This window comes from Pteropus medius, unplaced genomic scaffold (genome assembly GCF_902729225.1).
Source record: "Pteropus medius unplaced genomic scaffold, Ma_sr-lr_union100, whole genome shotgun sequence".
Lineage (NCBI taxonomy): Eukaryota > Metazoa > Chordata > Mammalia > Chiroptera > Pteropodidae > Pteropus > Pteropus medius.
Window position 1 is genome coordinate 5,347,463 of NW_024340696.1, and position 25,140 is coordinate 5,372,602.

At 35.3% G+C, this 25,140-nt stretch overlaps 2 protein-coding genes across 5 annotated transcripts in view; one reads left to right on the forward strand and one right to left on the reverse strand.

Moving 5' to 3' along the window:
• Positions 1-5,231, forward strand: part of ANO3 (anoctamin 3) — a 331,395-nt gene extending 326,164 nt beyond the window's left edge. For both annotated transcript variants that reach the window (XM_039865959.1, XM_039865968.1), the window contains 3 exons: positions 1,148-1,228; positions 1,413-1,518; positions 3,327-5,231. In XM_039865959.1, the coding sequence (XP_039721893.1) occupies positions 1,148-1,228; positions 1,413-1,518; positions 3,327-3,509 (370 nt within the window). In that variant the 3' untranslated portion in view covers positions 3,510-5,231. The remainder of the gene's footprint in view (positions 1-1,147; positions 1,229-1,412; positions 1,519-3,326) is intronic.
• A 7,786-nt stretch (positions 5,232-13,017) lies between these two features.
• Positions 13,018-25,140, reverse strand: part of SLC5A12 (solute carrier family 5 member 12) — a 69,863-nt gene continuing 57,740 nt past the window's right edge. For all 3 annotated transcript variants that reach the window (XM_039865999.1, XM_039866009.1, XM_039865989.1), the window contains 5 exons: positions 21,628-21,714; positions 19,394-19,560; positions 17,811-17,914; positions 15,315-15,442; positions 13,018-13,447 (listed from right to left, as the gene is read on the reverse strand). In XM_039865999.1, coding sequence (XP_039721933.1) covers positions 13,295-13,447; positions 15,315-15,442; positions 17,811-17,914; positions 19,394-19,560; positions 21,628-21,714 — 639 coding nt within the window. In that variant the 3' untranslated portion in view covers positions 13,018-13,294. The remainder of the gene's footprint in view (positions 13,448-15,314; positions 15,443-17,810; positions 17,915-19,393; positions 19,561-21,627; positions 21,715-25,140) is intronic.

A 25,140-nucleotide genomic window follows, 5' to 3' on the forward strand; every position in this document is an offset into this window, starting at 1 on the left:
ATAAAATTCATATGAAAACTTCACTAATAACACTTAGATTCCACATTACAACTAAACTTTAAGAAATGACCACATTTGCACTTTATGTGTAATATCAAAGAAAGATATTGACAGTTATCTGAAATGCTATTAAAATAGTCCTTTTTCCAACTACTTAGTTTTGTGAGACCAGATTCTCTACTTGCTCTTCAACCAAAACAATATATTGCAACAGATTTAACACAGAAGTAAATATGAGAATCTACCTGTCTTCTATTAAAATAGACATCAAAGGGATTTGCAAACATGCAAAACAATGTCATTGTTCTCGCTACAATTTTCTTTTGGAAAATACAGCTATTTTTCTTTAAAGTGTATTTTTTAAATTTAAAACAGATCTGATAGTTATTTTAAATGAATTATTAGATAAATATTTTCTGAATTTCTCTTTTAATTTCTAATGTGTTAAATACCAGTAGATATAGCCCTATGAAAAAAGCTCTTTGATATCCCCAATAATGTTTAAAAATGTAAAAGGTACTTGAGACCACAAATTTTGAGAATTATAAGGCCTAGAAAAAGTTATTTAGTCTCTGTAAACCTTAGTTCTTTAATCTATATGATGAAAATTAAAATATATATGTCCTAAGGTTATTGTAAAAATCCACCCTGACCACTAGGATAGGGATTTTTGCCTGTTTTGTTCATGGTTGAATACCAGGCATCAAGAATTTTTCTAACAAATTGAGATTCTCAATAAATATGTCTTGAATAAATTAATAAATAAATCACAAATAAACATGTTCATTGATTGCCTGCTTAATTATAATTAACCAAATAGTATTAAATGCATATTTATAAAATATATATTTGTAGTGTTTTAATCCATAGGACGTAATTACTACAATGCCTAGTACATAGCAAATAATAAATGTAAGCCAAATGAAAGGATAAGGTAGAAACTGAAAGTTGCAGACGAGAATCTGTCTCATAAAGGTACAATTACAGATGTAACGGGAGCTAGGAAATACAATCAGAGAGACTGAGATGCTAGGAGTTAAGAATGAAAGGAATAATGGCACTTATTAAATCCTGTCATTCGTAATGAAGAAATTGGACTAGAATTTTATGAATCTCTGAATCACATGATACATTTCTTTCCTCCCAGTTGTTTAAAGGGATATGTCAACAATAGCCTGTCCTTCTTTGACCTGAGTGAGCTTGGCATGGGAAAGTCTGGTTATTGCAGGTACTGACTTATGAATTATAGATGTCTTTTCTTCTTGCTTTCACCGTTCCATCTCTCCCCTCTACATGTTAATGAGTACATTTAAACTGTCATTTTGGATTTTAGCAAATCAAGAACACTTGGAACCTCCATATTTTGGTCTGTTTTTCGATTTTGTGTGTGTGTGTGTGTGTGTGTATTTTAGATACCGAGACTACAGAGGTCCTCCTTGGAGTTCCAAACCCTATGAGTTCACCTTACAATACTGGCATATCCTCGCTGCTCGATTGGCCTTCATTATCGTGTTTGAGGTTAGTCAAAAACTGACAAAAATTACTGTAGGTAAGCGCTTTTCCAATTGATACAGTAGTTGCCTCTTTGAAGTCAGTTCCTTACTGACTTCCAAAAAGGGACTTGAGTGTATCCCAGACACAATGAAATTGCTATAACCAGTGCCAGGAAGAGCAAGAGCTGAATAGCGTTAAGGTAGGTTAGTGGGTCTTTTTACCAGAAAACCAAGATGAAAGCTACTCGCATTTGAACTGAGAATTAGTATTGAGCATCGCAGTAACCAAATTTAAAAAGGAAAGGATAGTTTTCATCACCTATTAAAAGAATCCATATCTATTTATCAGGATGGAGAAACTTATTTTCTGAACAATCAACTGTAATTAGAGTTGCCTGTGAACACTTTTATAAAAAGTACATAGATTTTGATTATCAGGGCCATGCGATGATATTTAATTGTAGTCCCGTGAAGAAATTTTGGAGAAGCTAAGAATTATTGCCTTGCTTAGCATCAAACCAGGTTGATATAGTGAAGAACTTGGCACTGGAATTTACTGAATATCTATTCTCTAAAGTCCCCAAAGGTCTATGGAAGAACTTTGACTGTATCTGTTTCTTATGGCCAAAATTACAGAGAGAAAAAATAGCCAGGAAAGAATCTCTTGATCTGCTTTTCTATGGGAAAATATGACCTGTTTTACTATGATTCATTGTGTAATGCAGTTCCCTAGGATACATACAGCAAGCTCAGTTTAAAAAGTGTCTTGAATTCTTCTTTTCCATGTAGAGAGACTATTGTCACAAATTCTTTTAGGTAAATGGTTTTTTTTTTTCCATAGATCTGCCTAACTCTATCAAGGATCAGATTTTTTTAATTTTCTGAGAAACTGAAAGATCAGTCCTTCTTCATGAAAAAGGATACTTTTATAATAATAGGAGGTAATATTTAAGTAGTGCTTATACTGTGTCAGGTACTCCTTTAAACCTTTCACATAATTTGTTCATTTAATCCTCATACTAACCTTGAAGAATACTATTATTATCACTATTTTAAAGATGAGACACAGAGAATGTAGGTGATTTGTATAAGGTTACTCAGCTAATGAGTGACAGAGTAGGGTTCAGACATAGGCATTCTCATTCAGCATCTGTACTTTTAACCACAGGCATATTATATTTTGATTTTTGCTCCTACTTTTTTATATATATAACACTTTTGTCAGTCTATTTTTAAAAATATTTTTATTATAGAAGAATTATGTAATAGACATAACATTTTTAAAGCAGTTATAATAATATAGAACTTAGCAGGGTAGATGTTCTGAAAAATGTATGTATTAGAGGTTGAGTCTAATCTCACTATATTCTATGTGGTTGTAGACTGTGTATTACCATCTATCAGACATGGGATTTCAACGGATGTAGTCTTTCTCATCCATGTATAACAATTATATCATAATAGTTTTATATCATAATAGTTTTATAGTTTTATATCATAATAATAGTTTTATATCATAAAACTATTATATCATAATAGTTTTTGCATAATATATAAGGATTTTATAGATGTGAATTTTATTCATTCAGTATTTATAAGGTGATTTCAACATGTGGCTGTGAAAGAGGAAACATTCTTTGTTTTCTCTTAATACTTACGAGATTTAAGGCAATAGTAGTATTCCAATATAATTTTTGAAAATATTAATATTCTAGATGATACTTACCAAGTTCTGATGATTGTGAGGCAAGTGCAACATTGTTTATGATTGTTGTTTTACAATTAGCATTTCAGAATTTTTGAAAAGTCCACTTTTCCTTCTTAAATTTGCAGCACCTTGTTTTTGGGATCAAGTCATTCATCGCATACCTGATTCCAGATGTACCAAAGAACCTATATGACCGAATACGACGGGAGAAGTACTTAGTCCAAGAAATGATGTATGAGGCTGAACTAGAGCATTTGCAACAACAGCGGAGAAAAAGTGGTCATCCTGTTCACCATGAATGGCCTTAGTTGGTACCTGTTGCCCAGTAAGGGCAATGCTATTAGTGGGAACGACAGCAACTTCAAAGTCTAGGTGAAATCTAGGAGGAAAGCATGCCTGGCATACTATATGTATAATATTCTACTTGGAAATGTATCACAGCCATCTCTGGGATTTGGAACACCCAGGCTTCTGGGTGTCGGTGGGGAGAAAATAAAAGATGACTCATGACCTTAAAAAATGGTTATGTTGCCATTGCAGGAAGCCGGGATCTAATTCTTAGAACCAGCCTCAGGGAGTTGTGTGTTTGGAGACCTTCATCTTCCATCTACTGTAGTGTAATAGGAAGGGTGATGGTGAGGCTTCTAGAGACAGATTTCCATGTAAATGTTCACAAGCCAGGCATGTAATCACATAGTAATCTGACTCTGGAACCTTGAGTTGAGTCAAGATACTTATAAGAAATGACTTAAATCAATTATTGCCTTTGCTGCCAGAAATCCATGTCCCTTCAGCTTACAGGTTTATTAGGAGTTTCCATGGTTTCTTGCTGAGATTATGGATCTGTGCCACAGTGAATTTATGCTGCTCTACATTGACTATGCAGTTGAAGAGTTGCACATCACCTTTAGTCAACCAAAAATCTGAGATTCCAGAAAGAATACCATTCATTGAAATAACATTATATTGCATTGGCTACATTCAAATCTGTTGTATCACTGGCAGAACCAGTTGCACTGGATTTTTTTTTTTTTTAACGAAATACCGATAGAGCCACATACTTATAAAATAAAATATAGGTGTTTATTCTCATATTATTTAGAACACTACTAATTCATATGTTACTGTGGAAGGCAGTTTTATAGTACATTAAATTTTTTCCTTACTGTTTTATTCCATCAATGCTCACAGAATAATTTGAAATGCTGTAAATATGTTGGTTTTTCTTAGACCTCTACACCTTGACTATATGTAATGCAAGTTATAGTTTATGCAGCTCCAAGACCAGTTACACAGTAAGCCAATGTGACTTGTTTTATTCAGGAAAACAGAAGCCAGATGCTTTGCAACTCACGCTTTTCCAACAATGTGCACTCTTGCTAATGAAAGCAATGCATGAATAGAAATTTATGTTTTTTGTACAAACAGCATACATATTTTTGAGTTTTACTTTCTTTTCACCACTGAAGGGAGTTTTCTGTTATTATGTCTTTGATAGATTGATTTGATTTATATTTGAAAACTCTCTAGAAACAAAGGCAAATCAATTGTGAAAGATATCACTTTGCTTTATTGTGGAGTTGCTATTTCAGTGTCAACTCAGTATCTGTGAGTGTGACTATTCACAGATGGAAGAGGTGGGATGGATGGGACATTTAACTACAGAAAGTCTGGTGAAGGCATAAGCTCTGGGGGCAGAATGGGAAGAAAGAGAAGAGTTGAATTAAGGAAGTGTAAGGTAGGAATCAAGACACTTTTCATTGTAAAACAATCAAAAGTAATCTCAGTTTTCCTCTACTGGGAATGGGGTGAGGAATAACACATACTCACACATTCATACATATATGTGGTTATTACTATTATTTGTCCAATTAATTTTGTTCTATTGAACAAAGCACATTTTTTTTCCAAAATCTATAAGGACCAGATTGAACACAGTGGAACTAAAGCGCTTTCTATAATGCTAGGGTTTCTCTAGCAAGAAAATTATAATTTCTCTTACTGGGAAAACTATTTTTATAATTCTAACACTGAAGAATTTTTGTTTTGTTTTGTTTTTGTTTTTGTCTTTTTACTTTTCTCTCTTTCTAGGGAAAAACTGATAATTATAGTTGTTTGTTTTTATCACTTCCCTACTTGTCTTCTGATTCTGAGCAAAGAGGACACCAGACTCTAAACATTCCTCACATACTCTTGCCACATGTGACTCTTCCAGTCGGATTTCAGAAAGGTTCTCTTTTTGCCACCTGGTTAGTTATGGCATTTAATTCCACTGAGTCAACAAAGGAGTTTTAAACGCCTTCATTTTTCGTAGCATCTAATTTTCTTTTTCGTTAGTCAAATGTATACATATGCCTGAGAATAAATAGTCTCTCTACCTGATGAACCTGACATGTGTGTCTTTTCCACATTTGGGACACGAGACAAAGACATTTGTCTTAATGATAGAGCAAAGAATGATGATAACTGTACCTTTGAGAGTTCTCTTTCTGAGTTATTTTTATATAAATACTATGAAAGTTTAAAAATCATATTGATTGCCTAGAGAGAAAAATATAAAAAGAGAAAGACATTTTTAATTAAAAAATTATAATATATTGATTTAGAAAATGCCTTCTCTGATATTATTTGAAACCGATGGAAAATTGGAGAAACAATGAAAAAAAATCTGAACTTTTCCTTCTGTGAAACAATGCAGTAGAATCTGGCTATTCTTTCATCATTGTTAACAGGAAAATAGTGACAGCCCTTCAGAGTATGTCAGTTTTAGATCACTCTACTTTAGTTGAGAGAAATGTTTTATATCATGGTTTTCATATGAATACAAATTATTTCTCAAAGATTTATATAGCACACACTGTTCTCAGGAATTCTGTATTACATGAATGCTGCTTATATATTTTCATACTCTAAATTGTTGTCTTTTCAAAAAATTAATATATATGTGCATGTAGTCAACCTTGACAAGTTGTTCAAAGCTGAAGTGCTTTCACAGTATAGTGTGTGGAAAATTGCTTGAAATTGTAACAGAAATAGTTTGTAATTGTTTGAATCTGTGCATGCACTTTTAGATAAAATGTCCTGAGTGACTGCATGAGGAACAATTTCCAAACGCTGCACTTTCCTCCAAAACGACTCTTGGCACAATCTATTGTAGAATGGAATGAAAAGGCACCTTTTTCACTCAATAAATTATCATGTGATATTTTTTCCTATAATGTACATGTTAAATTCAATGCTCCTTGATTTTTAAATATTAAGCTGGGATTTTTTGAGTGTGTATGGGGAGAGGGGATTGCTCATTCTTTAGCTCTACAAAGTAATAGTTTACTATTCTTGCAAAACCTTACCCTACTCTTAAAAAAGTTTTGACTATTTATTTGTCTTCTGATAAACTCATTGTCATCATCAAGGCATTTGCGAATGAAAGTGCAGATGGAGTATCATTTTGGTCCTGATAATGCTTTGTGCCAGAAACAGATGGGAGAGGAAGCTTACTTTGTTCTTAAGAGGATAATAATGCTTCTAGTACACAGAAACATTTTCTTTTTCCACGCTTGGGCTGCCTCTACTAGTCATCATCAAAATCTCCTTAGGATAGGAATCTTAGCATTGATATAGTTCACGCCGAGGAAGGAGGACATGTAGGGGCACTGTTGCCAACTGTCAACAAGAAGCTACCAAACTGACAAATGTTTTTTCCACTTGATGGTCAAAATTGAAAATTCAGGTCACCTGATGAGTTAATTAACTGAAGTGACTGAATTGATCAGTCAATTGGGGCAGGTAGACATAGGTCCAGGTGTGTGTGTGTGTTTGTGTGTGCGCGCACGCACGCACGTGCGAGCATGCTCATATACTTTGTGTGTAAAAACTGGTAAGCACTTACCATCTGTGAGATATGCCGAACTCAGTCCTACTACAGTCACCACTCCATTACCTCCCAAATCATAGTATTATAACAGGCTTTGGAAATAGTTGTAGGTTATATCTATGGAATTAGTTAACATCTATTCTCCTTTCTGGTATTCTCAGTAGCTCAGAAAAGAACCTTTTGGAATGGCGTGAAAAGGCCAGCTTCTGATGGAAAGGTGAGCCTATTCTAATTTCTATTAAAAATTAAATGTGCCAACAATATGTAGTCCAAAGGCAAGGACTGATTGAGCTTTAGCTTGAATCATTAGCCATCCTAGGTTCTTGCTAGCTAGGATTTATGTATTCATAAATATATAACTTGGTGACAAGTTACCTTCAATTGAACTTGCCATCTGGTTTCATCCAAAATATCACCTCTATGACCACATTGGATGGTTTTCTTGCTAGAGAACACAAGTATTACAGCCATTGCATCCTGGCCACATCCACATTAGGGCCTCTTTTTTCAGGAAAGTAAAATGAAAGCAGACAGGTTGGTAGAGAAGAGACTCATTAGGGACCAGATCCAATTTCTTGTAGCATCGAAGTTTCTTCTCCGGAAGAAGAAGACTAGACACCCAATCTTACTGCTTCATGACGATACCAGTGAGTGCCCCAGCACGATTCGCCCTATAGAAATTTTGTTCCATGCATACTTGACCCAAACTAGGAGTCTAGAGCACACTAAATTGCTATGTGGATGCTGCTTTACACTTTTCCCTAAGAAGGAAAGGGTTGATATTTTCAGGTATGTATCTATCAACTTTTTTCAGAATATTTATTTCCATCACAATTCTCACTCTCTGTGTGGGTAAAGCAAAAATTTCCTAAATTTTTGTTGAAAAATAAAATGAGATTTAGATGTTCCCCACAAAATATAATTGTCACATGGCTGGCTGGCCCCATGTGGTATTCAAAACATTTATAATTATTTTGTTAGTGTCTGTGCCACTCACTTCCAGATAAACATTGCCGGCCAAATTTAATATCTTTTCTGACAAGTAGTATGAGCAGACTTTCTTACTGACTTTGAGCTCAGTGTACTTTTTTGATGATTTTTTTCCTAAGTGAAAAAAAGTAGGATTGAATGGTCAAAATAGTCTGATGGCAAAGATAATTGGAGAAGTAATGTTTTGGGCATGGTGGAGGGAACATAGGGAATTTCCTACCTAAGCGAAATCCTTTGACTTGCAAATCCTATTCCAGTACCTGCTGTGCATACACCCTGTTTTCTTTCTGACGGAAAAACAACCACAAGTTAGTTCATCTAATATTCAGAAGAAATGAAAGGTTTTTCCCTTTTTCTTTTCTTTCCTTGTCTATTTTAGTACTTACAAAGCAAAATCTAGTAAGTTTAGATTTCAGTGAAATTCCAGCTAAAGAATAAATGTGTCACTTCTCAATGGTGAAGTCAAAAATGCATTTAAAAATATAAGCAATTTTTCCTTCCTTGGACGTGTGGCTGTTGGCCTCTATATTGGACTTCTCAAGTGGAAAAGAACTATTAGAGGCTTGTAATTAAAGAGGGTACATGGAGAAGGCTGGAAGAAACAATGGATTTCTCCAACTGTGTTTTATTCTCAATAGGAGAAATTAGGTTGCAACCATATAGTTAGCCTGATGATTATAAATATTTTTCTTTTCATATAGATATATATTGATAAATATATAGATTTATGTTGAAACTATTTAGATATAGATATATGTTGTTAATCATTAAACATTATTTCCAAACTCTCATGAGAAATTTGAAAGCCAATTTAAGGAAACTTTGCTCTGTTGAAATAGACTGAATCAGTTTTTAAGCTGGTGTTTTCAAGCAGCTTTCTTGAAAATAAACAATAAAGATACATAACCTTTATAATGTCGATTCCAAATCAGTCAGTACCATTTCTCTACATATTCTGCCTGACTATATTATACTGTTACATATAAGAGATTTAGGAATTGCTCATATATTTTCTTACATAGCAATTACATTAGAATATCAAATTAATACACTACATGAAATTATTCTTAGCTTTTTTAATGTGTCAAAGCAGATTCTGTAATTCAGAACCACCTGGATGCTCTGAACATCTGCATACACATTTGTTTTAACATTAAAAAGACAAAATGTTGTTTTTGGAAATTGCTAAAGGCAAAATGGTCAAGATCCATAAAGGATATCACCATTATATATTGCTCTTTTTTTCGGTTTATAATAACATATTAAGTCATAAAATCCTCTTGATCTCAACTTCTGTGTATATGCATGTGTTCCAGCACGCTTGTCCTAAGCCTTTGGTGGCCTAAATATTACAGGCATTATCCAAAACACTGAAAAAGAAGTCATGTTATATAATAAGTCAAACTTTGCTTTGATATATGTTGATGTATATTTACTTGGTCACTTGGTAGACCGACCTTAATCTATTAAGTTTATATAAAATATTTTAGAGTAGATAACTATTTCACATCCTACTCCAAACCCTGTAGAGAATATTCACATTGATCATTTGAAAGCATTTCAATCTGAACTTACTTTTAAAAGAAATAATTAAAATAATTATATATCTTAATTATATATATATTCATTCTAGTATTCCAGGGCTCTATAAAAAAGCCAAATAAAATTTTGAAAATATAAAAATATCTTAAATTTCCTATTGATATACAGAAATATCATTGTCAACTCACATCTTCTTGAAAATCTAATGAGGAAGGCACTGATAAACAGAGACCCCATAAGGACAATGTCATGATTAAGTAGCCAGATATTTATAAGCTTAACTCTCTCTTCTGAAGAAAGGTGATTTTCAAATGCACAAAGTGCAGTATTAGAAAAATGGGCTTATGAGTGTTTGTTATTTACACTGGTGTTTGTAAATCTAGGTTGATTAGGTCAGGAAATTGGAATGGAGGAGGAAATAATAGCATAACTCTTTCCAAGAATTACAGATAAAAATAACTCATTAGGTGATTTAATATCAATTATGAATTACACTTGATTAACTTAAAAATTTATATCTTTTTAATTTATATCATTAGTATTAATTACAAATTTAATTATTTGGAAATAGATTATACATCAAGGTTATTAATACTGGAAAAAAGATGTTAACGCTACAGCAAACCTAGCTACCCTGTAATATTGAGATTGAGCACATGAGTTTTCTAAGTATACAAATATATATATAAGCTAAAATTTCTGTAATTTTTAAAATAATTGATTTCTAAGAGAACAATTAAAGAGACTCCTTTATTTTTTTTATTTATCAATCTGATCTTTATAACACTGTTTAAGATTGTAAGACCATAAAAATATTTCAGTAATATTCTCTTTCAAATACTGTTTGCAAGCCCCCGGTCTGTGGTTTCTTTTTCTTTTTAGAATGAAAGAGTCTAACCTCATGCAATTGTAAAATAATGAAATTTATATTTAAGAAATATTATTTGAATAAAACAAAAGAACCCTTCTATTGTTGTTTAGAGAATCACAGTTGCTTTTAACTGTGCACTGAGTCATAAACTGGGATAAGATGCTGTCTACTTATCAAGATTTACATTTACAAATGTAATACTTAACAACTCATAGATATGAATAGTGCATTTTTAAAGTAATAAACTTGTCTATATTACAATAGTTTTTTTTTTCTTTTTTTCAAGAATTTAGGACTCTTAGGAAAAACCATATTTTAAACTCAGCATTAAAAAGGCTACTATTTAGAAATTTGTGGTATGACTTTTCATTTTTACCATATGTTCTTTGTAATTTTCATACTACTTCAGCAATACATGTACCAAGCCAGTATCTTTAAAATCCTGAAGAGAAACAGTGAACCAATTTAACTTAAAATGAATACCATAATAGATACCATTTTCTTCAAATATACTGCAGACTAACAAGTACTGAATGTCCCATGCAGGCCATTCACTACACTATGTGACTTATCTCTATAAATCCTCACAACACTATTAAATAGGGAAGATTTCTGCTTCTTTTAAATCGTGAATAAACTAAAGCTTAAAAAACCTTACCCAAGCTTACCAAGATAATTTATGTCAGAACTTAAGTCTAAACCTAAGCTGTTTGACTCCAGTCCCTCACTTAAGTCAATAAGCCATACCTCTTTCTCCAAATGGTGACAAAGAGAATGTCAGTCATCAAAATACTGTCATTCCATGTTTACCAATATTTGCAATTGCATTTAAAAGATAGAGACTGACATTAAGTCTGGCACGATTTAGGCCTTCTTAGGAAATCAGCATTCATAGCCCCGTTTATTGAGAATATCCCTGGTCTGAACTGACGTTCTTAGGGAGAGGTGAAGGTAGAAGATGTGCGCTATGACTAACTAGTCTAATCTATTGACTCTGTACTCCACAGCTCCCTTTTGTGTCACTATGCAACAAAGGTGGTTTCTATACACTGTGGAAGATGGTTCTCCCGTGGATTCCCATCTCTCTACGTGAAGCCTTACATTTGTGCATGCTTGTTCAATTAGGAGGAATGTGGGAAAGTTTATGTAACAATATAATAATAGTTATCTTTCATTTGCAAGTAATTTTATCCTTGATAATATTCCAGGTAAGAGAATTCATGACTAAAAAAGAAAAAATATCCTGAAAAATTTTCTGGGAAAGTACTGACCTACTGCTTTCCACAGCCTGATTCTCTTTCTATCCCTCTAATCTCTTGTCCTATTTGACAGTAGAGGGAGAGATGGCAACATCGGGCTGTGGCTTATAAACTCCAGTTGCCGTTTATTAATTCCTCTTTTGATTTTTCCCCCTCTTTCTATCTTCTTTCCCTAGTAACAAATACTGGTTACATAATTTTCCCCCTATCTCATAACTTTTCCTCTTCCTGGGTGACATTTAGACAACCCAACAACCTTCAGGAGTCCTTATCTTCACCTATTTGGACCATTTCTTCTTATTTTGCTGACATACTGTTTCTAGGCCTCTTGATCTTACCTGACCACGAAATAAATATCTGACACCTGCCCTGAGATACCTGACACTTTGACGTCGTTTTGGTTCCTGCTATTTTCCCTCTGATCTAGCCCCTGTGGCACTGGTTCTTTTTTTTTTAACCTTTTAAGGATTTAATTATTTTACTTCTGAAAAGCTTTCACTGTCTCTCATTTGTTAACTCACCTTTTGATTTGCAGTCTCCTCTTACTCTAGAATTTTAAAAATTATTTACTAGAGTTTAACTATTAAAATCTTTACTTCTGTCACCTTAGCCTGATGGAACACATCGAACTCCAAAGTATGAGCTGAAATTACAGAGTATAAATCCTGGGAACGAGGTATTTTGTACCAAATAAGTCCCTCTGATTTGTGAAACCTCCTGTGGACTGGTAAGCTATTTGTAAGGCTCTTTTACACAATTCTATCCCAGCAGCCTCCTATAGGACATTGCTCTTTACCCAGCCCTAGAGAAAGAATTCAGACTTTCTGTTGAGAACAGAGTCAATTTTTTTCACTGTAAGGTGATAAAAAGGAAAAAAAAAAATTACTACACTGAGAGCACAAAGAGAAAAGAGTATTTAGTTATAATTGTTCCCACTAACCAGACATACCAGTCTCTCCTCCTGTGCTGAGCAAAATTATTTTTAAGGCTTGGTCAGGAATGCTGTATTAGCAGGAATGACTAGAAGAGGACTTAAAGATGTGTATGTTAATAGAGGCTAAGTGTTCCAACTGCAGCTGCAGGGTGCGGAGAATATGAAATGTGTCTACATATATAGGAGGTTTGGGGGTTGGTGTGGATGTCATTCCCTCGTTTTATCAGCAGTAACAAAGAAGCATGTAATATGCATATCCGCTTCCTCGTTCTGCCTGTAAACTCCAAGCTCTTTGATGGTTTAAAGACAACCGATAAAATGACACAAAGCAGAGACTGATTCCTTGTACTGTGATGAAATACAGTCCTATTTTATTCATGAAGGAAGTCACCAAGGCACTTAAGGCTAGGCTGTTTTTCTCACCTGAATGGGTCTTCCAAAGAATATCCTGAGGAACAGTAATTTTATTTGTAGTTATAAATAAGTATAAATAGACATTAGATATCCCTGTCTTCTAGCAGTGGCAACTACACAAGTTTACTAACCAAGAGGCAAGAAGTATGTGGACTACATATATATGTGTGTGCATGTGTGTGCGCGTGTGTGTATATGCCCGTATTGCCTTAGAAATGTGTAACATTCTCGAACGCCGGGTTGTTGTAGCTTTTGTCTTTGGGATCATAGCCTGGAATATGGACCAGGCTTTCTTGCCTGAGACCATTCTGTGAGACAGATTCAGCCCCTTGTTTCCAGGTATTGCCATCCTCAAGGTTTTCCTGAGGAAAATGTAAAGACACATATCAGTGAGACAGCCTTGATGTATTTTAAATTGAACGAAGAAGCTCTTCCTTGGCCTCCCCCTTATAAAAAATAGCATATAAATATGAAAGTAGCACAAATAACTCTGACCCAAGTCACTTCCTAATTGATGACTTTGATGCCTCAATCTATGTAGGTACTATTTTAATGATAATAAAAATAGAACAGTTTAGTGAACATTTATAATACATCTCGTGTTGTGTGAGGAAATGTATATATCTCTCATTTAATACAGAAAACCTTTAACATGGTAGTATTACCTCCTGAGGAGAGACAGCCTGTGTCTCAGATGGCGGAGGCCCCATTCTTTCCTATAAACAGCAAGCATCTTGGTCATAACAAGCGAACCTGTATATAGATGTCCCTGGAGGCTGCTCAATGATATTCTTTGTCAAAGGAGCCCAATCACGACAGCTAAGTGTTCCCTCCCACTCTCAACTCAGCCTTGAGAATAGAAACTGCCTGCATTAACAGGTTTTATCGTTTATTCCAGGAGGTCTTGCCCAGGAACATAAGTCTGTAAACCAGTAAATAACATGATTTTTTCCTTCTAGAACTTCTTCACAATCCATTTATCCAAACAATACACTGCTCAATCAGGTGCCCTCTCAGCAAAATAGATTGCCTTCCCTCTTTGCCCCCCTGTCATGGTGGTGTTCTCCTTACTGAGTAACTATTAAACTCAGTTTTTCTTGATATACCTGTTACTATAGTGTTTTGGGGAAAGGGAGCAATTGACAACTCAGATGATGTGATGAGGGTGAGGAGCCTTCACCTGAGTACTAAAAAAAAAGAAAGAAAAAGAAATATCTGGGACTGAATTATAAGAAGCCCTAACTAGAAAAGAAATAAAAATAGACACCTGCCCTTAGGATGAGAGGACAGACACAGATAAGACCAGCTGCAAACAGAGCAAGAAACATTGCTTCTCCCAATGTCATGCAGTTGTCAAATGTTGTAATAACTCTGAGGGATTTGTGATTTTTTGCCAGTGCTGTTCCAGACATCTTTATTTTCATTCCCACTTCCCTGAGACCCCTCTCAGAATCATTTAGCAGGAACCCAAATCCAAAATACATGTCCATCTTCCCTTTTGTTGAGGGCGGCATTTCGTGGTTCCCCTGGAGTGCCCCCCACCCCTCACTGCATCCAGTCAGTCCATCTAACTTGGTCTGACCACAGGCTGTTCCTGGGTCTCTGGCTGTTGTGGCAGTGTCCCCAGCCCTGCCTCACCTCAACACAGCTCTCAGTGGGATAAGGAGAGCTGGGGGGTTATGTGCATCCTGCTGCTGCTTTACTTAAGAAGTTCCCCTAATAAATCTTATTTTATATGGATGCTCCACGGAACTAGTGTTTGTGTCTGGGTCATGCTGCATGATCTCTCCCCAGTTTTCAGATAAAAGCTAAAGTTCAGAGAGATTAAGTAATTTACCCATGAGAAGTAAGACATAGAACTGTGATTAAACCCTGGGCTGACTCTAAAGCCCATGCTTTTCACCATTATACTAAAATGGGCTCCTATTTTATTCCTTTTCTATAATTCTTTTTCATATTATTCCTAGAATTCACCCTCACAAGGGTTAAAAGAAATTTTTGAAAACTGATCACTTGCCATGCTAACAATTTAGCCCAAAGGCACTATCAGCATAATTACATGCTTAAAAATTAATCAGCTAAGGTAACTGAAGTTGAAACCCAGACTTTCAGATTGTAATATTCACTACCTTCTGTCTCCCTTCCCACTCTTATACATAGTTTAAATGGACAAAAGGAGAATCTCTTTAAGCCAATGTGTATTTCTCAGAAGCTCAATTATCAGCTCACCTGCTCTGTCTCATTGTCATGTTGAACTCCACACCAGCACAGTGTTTTGTATTTCTTAGACCAAAAGCAAAATAAATTGCAGACTGGTCTAATTAGCAATGGTTGAATATCCTTGCCCTTTTGGTGACCTATTAATGAAAGAACAAATGGATTAGGTGCTCGTACACTTCAAGGATTTCCTTTAAGGATTTAAACACTGTCGACTTGAGAAGTCACTTCTTAGTATAAGGGTAAAAGCAGGCCTGATTGGTTAGTAGATCTAAATTGGTAACCACTCAAAGGGGTGGGGGTTAGTTTTCAAACATCCACAGGCTGTCAGGTCAGTTAAACTAATGGCTATAGAGTTAAACAGATAAAGACAACATATATAATGTACAAAAATTATTATGGAAAACTCGGCTACTATCCTTTGTAGGCCAACAGAAGGGATAGCAGGAATTACATAATTTCTTTCTTTAGGAGAGCTCTCTGTGTTCAATTAAATCAGATACATTAGAGGCCATCAGAGTCAATATTTGTAAAATTAGAAAGATTATTTTTACTGTTTCTTCTTTCTTCCACCCCAGCATCCTGAACAAGCAATACCCTCATGATCCTTCCAGCTTCTCTAGACTTTCATGACACTTCCCTCCCTGTCATTAAAACATACCTGTTCGATGTCCCATTTCTTCCCCAAATCTTGCTATGGAACAAGAGTCTCTAGCCAGCAAAGCCTAAAATATTTACTGTCTAGCTCTTCACATGGAAAGTTGTTGACTTCTGTGTTAGATCTTTGATCTTGTCAGAGAAATTTCCTGAATAATATTCTAAGTTATCAAGAATCATGTATTTATATGGACTGTAAATACTTTGGGCTTTGCTGGTCAAAGGGTCTTTGATGAAACTGTTCAACACTATGTACAGTGATATCAGCCAATAGAGACAATAGTAAATGAATGGGCATGACTGTGTTTCTATAAAACATATTTATATAAACAAGCAGTAGGCCATATTTTCCCTTAGTTTGACAACCTCTGACCTAAGAAATAAATGTAATGAATTGATAACTAAAGTGTTTATATTTGAGACCTACAACCATATGATAAATGAGAAATAAAAAATTGGCAAGATTCAAATGAGTAAAAACTGCTGCCCACTGAAAGAACAGCATAAATCTATATGCTATATTCTCACAGTCTGATGTTCTGGCTACTTGGTAAGTCATCAAGGACATTGTTCTTGATTTAGAAAATGGTATTTTTATTTTGCATTATTAAAGGGATAAAAAAACTTTTAGCTTCCCAGTAGAATTTTACCAGAATAACAAATGCTTTAAAGTGTATCTCAGGCCAAGATCACCTTTTGGTATTTGATACAGAGAATGATTAATGATATAAACTGTCTGAAGATGCTGATCCACACAGACTAATTCTGTTTATCAATATGTATGACTAACATGAACAGTATATCTTTGAAGTATTAGATTATCTGGAAGAAGGAGAATTGAAATTACAACCTACTAAGGCCAAGCATGACAAACAATAAGACCAAGATAAAATACGACACAAGGTGACAGGCCCACAGAAGGCGTCTGGTCTTCCATACTAACACTGGCCAACCAATATGAAACATTTTAAGACAATCTAAAAAGATTCATTGAGTATTATGGACGGTCTCGCCAAGGATGAATACTTTCTCCAAAGATTTGATGGAGTGGCATAATTAGACTCTGGTAGTGCTCCCTTTTGGTCTTAAGGGTTTTTCACTAAGATTTGGGACATTTGTAGAAAAAACATAAAGATTGATACCGGGACAGTTGTTCATGCTCAAGATGCCAAATAATTTTCAATCCAAATGTAACGTAAGTGCTGCTACATCAACACAAGAACATGTCAATTTTGATGTGCATCTGAAAAATATCAAGACTGGCAAGCCACAGCGTTTAGCGTGCACATATTTCCTGCTTTGGAACCAGGCAGCTAAAACTTGGGCTGTCTTCTAAAAGTGAATTGACTTGACCGATAAGCCTAGGTGTATCCCACCTGCATCAAGGAAGTATCCACGGTTTTGGGGGGACTGAAACAAAAATCTAAACACAATAAGTGAACAACCTTTCATTTGAGCCCATTTACATAAAGATATTGTGGGGTTTTTACTACATGAGCACATGAAGTTACAACTTTTATGTTCTATTGCTTATCACACCTCAAACTGGCTTAAATTTAAGTGACTAGCTGGTGATATCATGCCTGGAATAGCAAGTCACGAGCTCACACATAGTGTTTCCAGTACACAGTCACCAGAATTATGACCATTCAGATTATGTATTGAATAAAAATCTTTACTTCCCATTGCCTATGGGTATATAATAGCAGTGGAAAAATAGAATATCTTAATAATTTATTCATATTTTGGTGGACCCAAAATCACACCAGTAAAACAGTCACCTAGTTCACTAATGCACAAGACTAACTCATGATTTCATTGGCCCCAAAGACAGGAATCCATGTACCCAACCTGTTATGAAGCTGATGATTACTCCTGCAGCAATGCATCCTAGGCAGCCCACTGCACTGTAGTAAAGGTAGGAGAGTGAATACCAGATATCAGCGAGTGCGGGCCTGTGAAAGACAACAGCACATGTCACCACATCTGCAGGTTCTGAAGTTAGATTCACAGTGACTCAGAGAACTGCTGAGGGTTCATTTTAGAGCCTGGCATCTCCCAGATCCCCAAAGCTTAACTTTTTGCCATTTTTTGAAGAACCAAAGGTAAACTACTTGTGCTTTGTATTCTACTCTATTCAATCCACCTGCAAATTACAAATATTGCTACTGAATTTCGATTGCAATGAGGATCTGTCTTTCATTTCTTTTCTATTATTTATTCTTTGGACATTTATTAATCCCAGATTTAGTGCCAGAAATTGTAACAAACATTGGAGATTAAAAGATAAGTAAGCGAAAAAGTCTACATATAGGAGCTAACAATTATAGAATGAAGTGGTAACAACTTGGTGTAATAGGAACAAAGGATTCTGTGAGTACTAGAAAGAGTACCAAACCCAGGCTGATGTGTAAGATGATATCCCAGCTCACTTAAAAAAAATGATTAGAAGTTAGTCAAGCAAAGAAGGTAGTCAAGGATAGAATTTAGCATTCCAAGAAAAGAGAACACAATAAGCATAGTCAGGAAGAAAGAAACAACATAGACCTGATGACTATGAAACAGCTTGATATTGTTTGTCTATAATATTTGTGGAGAGGAATAACTCTAAACTAATTGAAACTCAGAGACAAATGGAAGCAAGATAATAGAGCACTCATATATTATATAGAAAGGACTGCGTACTCAGGAGCACAATTAGATGCAAGAATGAACATTTATTAAAGTCAGGTACAGTGCCCCTGGATATCTCATTTAATCCTCTCAAAATTCCAGTAAGGGAATTATTACCTTCATCTTTTAGCCAAAGACTGCGAGAATTCAAGGAATTCAAGAAGTGGCAAGTTACTAGTTTGCACAAAGATACAGCATGGATAAATGGTAAAACCAAAATCCCAACCCAGGTATTTCCAATACCAAAATCCATGGTCTTGTCTCTACACCATATTATCTCTTGTATTAATTATCTTGAATTAGTTATCCCAGCCAGAAGTAGAAGGGAAAATCCTTTGTAAAACTCTGTATAGTTTGATTTAGAAACTGTAAGTTTGTAACAGTGCTTCTCACTCAATTCATCCACATTCTCTGTGTTGCTCACAAACCTATCATACTCAGAGCCTTTATTCTTTTAAGGACACTATGACCTCCATATCTACCTACCTATTTTCAAACTTTTCACAATTTTTTTATGTTCTGCACTCATATCTCCAACTAATCCTTTTGCCTTGTTTATCTTGTACACCAGAACACAGAGGAATGGTAATCTGCAGAAAGCTGGATCCTTACAGGGCACTTGGCAATACTGTCTGCTGCCCACAGGGATCCTTACAAGAAAGCAAGATCTGTCTTGTCAGACTCATTGCTGAAGAACACCCCTGTCTTTAACCTAGTAACTCACTCTCCAGGACTTATTGCCATCTTTAGGGTCAGCGTACCTGCTAGATAGCACTGGAGGCACTGACTTCGTCACATTTGATGGGATACACTGTTCTGTCGATAAAGGCAGGGGCCATGTCTTGGAATTTGGTGCAGGGTAAATGAAGGCCCCAACGGCCACCCAAAATGACAAAGTGATTCCAGTCAGAAGGCCCCCTAGTGCTCCCTTAATAAAGGAAAAAATAAAAATAAAAATTAATGAGAAATTTGACAAAGCTGTTGAAAGAATAATGAAGTAAGGAATATTGTGCCTCAGAGATTCTGGCTTCCCGCCCGAGATCTTGCCACACATTCTGGAAAAAACCCACTCACATTGCGTTCTTCCAACTCTCACAATGCAGCTTTATTTAGAAATAATCTTTCCTTAAATAAGACACTGGATAATTTTATAGCGATCATTATACTTAGATTTCTAAAAGGAATCTTTTTGTTCTCCTTTTGGCTTCTTTCTTTTATCACTTAAAAAGCTGTTTCGAACTCAGTTCCCAGTAGCAGAGTTTCAGAAGTTTAGGAGACTCTCAGGTAATGGACTTCAAAAACAGCACTAGAACATTCTTTTCATTATTATTCGAGAGAAACTAAAGCAATGTACGTGATTTGAATACTTGTACTTTGGTCTAAACCAGGGGTCTACAAACTTCTATAGAAACATCCCCCTCTTAAGCATTTTAGGCTTTGCGGGCCATACGGGGGCTGTCACGACTACTCGATTCTGCCATTATAGCACAAAACAGGCATCGACAATATGTAAACAAAGAAGAGTAGTTGTATCTCAGTAAAATTTTCTGAGCACTGAAATGTAAATTTTATTTAATATTCATGTGTCATCAAATAGTGTTCTTCTTTTGATTATTTCCAACAATTTAAAATTGTCAAATCATTTCTAGCTCGCAGGCTATCCCGAAAACAAGAAAATAACTAGATGTGGTTTGAAGGGTATAGTTTGCTCACCCCCTGGCCTACAAGTAAAGGGTGAGTGGACTTCAGTAGGAAGTTCAACCCTTGCTGATTTAGAGTGGCTGCGTGGAGAGTCATGCTGAGAAGGATTCTGTGGTCACCTCCACAGTCTGTGGAAGGAGAGTCAGGAGTGATTAGTAGGATCGACGTGGCCAAGGATAGGGGTGGTCCAAATTTGCCATATTCACTATCTTCTCTCTAGAACAAGGTGGTTTTCCTGACTAAATAGAAGTACTGTAATTCACTAACATAGATAACAAATGTTGAGAATGTGTTAAGATGTTATGTAGCTAGTTATTAGGTTTTTTTATTTTGTTTTGTTTTGGTTTTGGTTTTGGTGGCTAAGAAATTACCTTCTATCATACTACCTTCCCGAGGACATAACTATCCTTATCAACCTCGATATCAGAAAAGCAGAATCATACAAAGTATCTCCTAATAAGACCTTAGGGGAGGCACTGCAAATTCCTAATGTTCACTACCTACCCACTCTCCTTACTTAACCACACAGGATTTATCTAGAGTAGAGGCTAATAAGAGTCAGATAGCCACAGAGACCTAATTAGGTATATCATGTAACTCAAGCTTTATTGAGCACCTCATAATATGTTACAAATATTTATAGAGTCAGGTTTCATAGAGTCTAAACACTTTCTAAAAATGTAGGCATGTAAGTGTATGAACGGCAATTATAAAAAATTGCAATTTTGCTAGATTGAAAAAAATTATATTTAAATTTAAAAATATTATATTATCTTTTCAAATAAATGTTTATTTTGATTTATACTTACTACAGTCATTCAACTAAAATTTACTTGAAGACATACTATTAGCTTGTCAGCCATTAAAGTCGAGCAACTTTCAGAATATATAGTTTGTCTCCTCTCCCCTCCTTAAATTAGTTCATTAACTTAAATTAGTTATAATTTATGTAAAAATATAGAAAAATAAGAGATTTACTTTTTAAGTTTTAAAAATTATATTTTAACTAAATGATTTCTGAATTCAATATCAATTTTCTGAATTCAAACTCAATTTTAAATTTCATTCACTTTAGAAAAGACAATTTAAACCCTAAAGAATCAGCTTTAATCCCATGACATTTGGTATTTCATGAGCGCCTCTTACTTTCTGCTTCAAAGTCAGAGGTAGGAGGGCTCGGATTTCGTTTAGTTCTCCTATGGAAAGAAGCCACTGTTTTCTTCTGGCAAAAACAAATGGCCTTTCCAAAGAGGAATGAGAGTTGAGAAAGGAGAGAGGAGCACAGGATTCTTACCTGCCAGTTCACAAAAGGAAACACAATTCCCAAAAAGAACAAACCTAGCATCGGTCCCCCACACATGCCGTGGATGCTGAGGGCAGACTGCAGGGAAAAGAGAGAGATCAGTATCATGAATCCATGGCCCATTTGGAACCGCCTCTTTCATGGACCTGGAACAAAACTTAGTCCTCATCCTAACTGTGCCACTCATTAATCCTATGCTTTCTAGAAATCATTTCCACCTTCTGAGCTCAATGATAAACATCGTATGAAAAAGTAAAAATATATACAAACGTGTGTGTGCGTGTGTGTGTGCATTTGTGTGTGCGTGTGTCCACAGGCATAGGTAATTTGGATTTGGTAGAAGTAGCTTTCCGTCAATCTGGAACTCATTGACTTGTTTGTATTTCCTATCTTTTCAAAAAGTGTTTTTTATACTGTACCAAATAAATACATCTATAACTTACATTTCATGTTTTACATAGCCGATCAGCTGTTCTAATTTACTTTGAACAGACTATAATAATTGTCTGTTACCCCACCTCTGCCACCCCACTCAGAACACCTCAAGGATGTAGAAGGATTCTTGCGGAAGCCATTGGACACATATCTCATTTCTCGTTTTTATAGCTCTATCTTTTTTGGAAATTAAGGGAATTTGACAAATGCATTTCTTAGCCTCTAAGCTATTGAACCTAGTGAACTGGTGAGAGACTTTCATTAAACAATTTTGTCAACCCACAGTCTTGTTCCATGGCCTTCCAAGAGTATTGAATATACACAGTCACTGACATGCAGGCAAGTGAGCACGTACATTCACACACAGCTACTCTGCAGTTGACTCTAATTCCATTAATGTAACTGTAAGGCCCTCAGATCAAGGCGCTGAAATGAGGATGCTCTGAAGACCTTATGTAGACAGTATCTCATGTTTGTTAGGCATAGTAAAGATTAACTATCCAGGCACTCCAAATAAGTGACTTCATTTAATCCTTACAATTACTCTGTTTAGTAGGTAACACTAACTGAATTTTATAGATAAGAAAATTGGACTAAAAGGAAACATATTAAAGATGTAATTTCATCTAGAAAGTGGCAGAGGTGAGATTTAAGAGTTTTATGCCATTTTGTCTTGCTCTAAAACCCACATTTTCTCTCCTAAAAACAGTGTTGAAAAAGAAAAAAAAAATCAAGAGCACAAATCACCTTACGAGCCTTCTTTTTATGTTTAAGAGGAAAAACTTTTTTGAAAGAGTCCATCACTAGTAGATTATTTGAATTCAAATTATGGCCTTTCCACAAATAACTATGATTTGGTGAACCTTCTCTTATAACTCAAATCGATTCTACTTCAGAAGAGTCTTTCTTCTCCATAAAAAATAAGGAGATATGACCTTCAAGTCCCCTCCACCTATGATGTAAGTTATTTTGTCCAGAAGGATGAGCTGCAGGCATTGTTATGATGGTTTTCCTAGGGTAATTTTTAGAGAAGTCAATGCCACAGATAAGTCTTGGGCAAGATGGAGGCAGGTAAGATTAAAGTCGATACTTTTCCCCAGTGTAGATACTTAATTTAATATTCTTGATATTGCCTCTGCTGATTGATAGCATTAATTCATAGCTGCTGTGGTTGCTGAATTTGGAAGACTTACTTGCTATTACATGGGAGGCTCAATAACTTAAGAAAGATGCTTATTTCCCCCTGATGAGGAGTGGGGGTGCAAAATTAAAAATTTCTTAGAAACTCACTAGCCAATGTGCTTCAGGAAAATCAGGTCTTACATTATAGAAAGAAAAAAAATAATCCAAAAGTTTCTAGATCTAAAAAATATATATTTCTGTAGTGTGCAAAACTAAACTAATCTTAATTTTTATCTTTATTTCTGTTGTCATTAGCATATTTTATTGGAGAAATTTAAAGCTCATCTAAGCCATTTCTGAAAGTTGGGGGCAATGGCTAAAACATGTGTTTGGGGGTTGGAGTTACCTTGCTGCGCCTTAGCTTTCTCATATGTCAAGTAGAAATTCTAATACCTGCTTTCTGGTTTTTATTTGTGTGTCTGTTTTGTGTTTTTGGTGAGTATTCCAATATAGAATCCAAGAGAAAGCTCAGAATAGTGACTGAGCAATCCAGAACACATGATAAGTTATCTAATATTATTATTATTATCTTCTTATATTGTTGTTATTACCTATCTGTTAGTGAGCTTTCTGGTTCCTGAGGCTTGTCATTTGATTGTTGGGCTGTTTTGAGATCTAGGAAGCACTTTGTTAAATAGAGATAAGAATGGCCTGAAAGTTATCATAGCCCTTAGCAGAACTAGCTCATGGCCGTTAAAATAAGAGCATGATGGACAGAATGGCCTTTCCCAAAGGGAGCTCTGCAAATCATTAGTTAACAGATCTTTGCTGCTGTTTCCTGCCTCTTCTCCCTGTCTCCTCCCTCTCCCCACAAAAAGTTCTATGGTCACATATTTCTTTACTGTAGGTCTTCCTCAAACTTTAATATGCTAATATGTGCTGGGGATTTCTAAGAGGGGAATGCAGTGTGCAGCATGTCCCAAAAAGCCTTTGACTTTTCTCTCTTGGAACATTTTACAGGATGAGGGTCTCCAGAACACACTTTGTAAAATCCTAAACTAAAATATTGAAAAAGTCTTTGTTTAAGTAGCATCAAGCTGTCTGCCCTCAGCACCATCCAAAAACACACACCATGAATATGGATTGGTTTCGTAAACGTGAAATTAAATCTGGTTCTATCTCTCACACCTATGGCACTTGGATTTCATCTTTCCATATGTAAAAGCTGAATATGAATGCTGTTCCACTGTATTCATTAAAAATAGCAAAGCTGCTTGGAAAATTAAATAGGGGAATTATAGTTGCCTTTCTGCACCTGTCTAGTCAGATGCATTCAGAGAAATGAGAGGGCCACCTTTCAGACAAATATCTTTCTCAGGAAACAAAAACTCAGAATTTTCATTTCTTGCCTTAAAGGTAATTAATATTTGAATATAGGTGAGAAAGCAATAGGAGACAAAGCATCAGAGACAACTTGGAAATGTAATCTCTATGAATGAAGGAAAATAAACCTTAAAAGATGCTGCTGAAATCAGTAAAGACAAACCTCATCAACTTGCCAGTGAGAATTTGAGCAAGATATTTTCGCTCTTTTCTGTATTCATCTACAAAATGAAGATGTTAAAACATTACCCTTAAGACTTCTTCTAGTGCTGACATTTTTTGGAACTGAGAGTTGGACATATGGGAAGCAGTCCAGCCTGGTTAGCAGGTAGACAATGGATGAGTCATATCCCAGCTCCACCACTCTTTAGTTATGTGACTTTGGGACCATTACTTCACCTCTCTACATTTTAGTTTCTTCATCTGTAAAATGAGTACATTAACCCTACTACCTCTTAGAGAAATGGTGAAGATTAAATGAGGTAATACACTTGGGTCTGTACCTAGAATATAATAAGTATTCCATTTATGTCAATTGTTATTATTGTTTTTTACTATTATAAT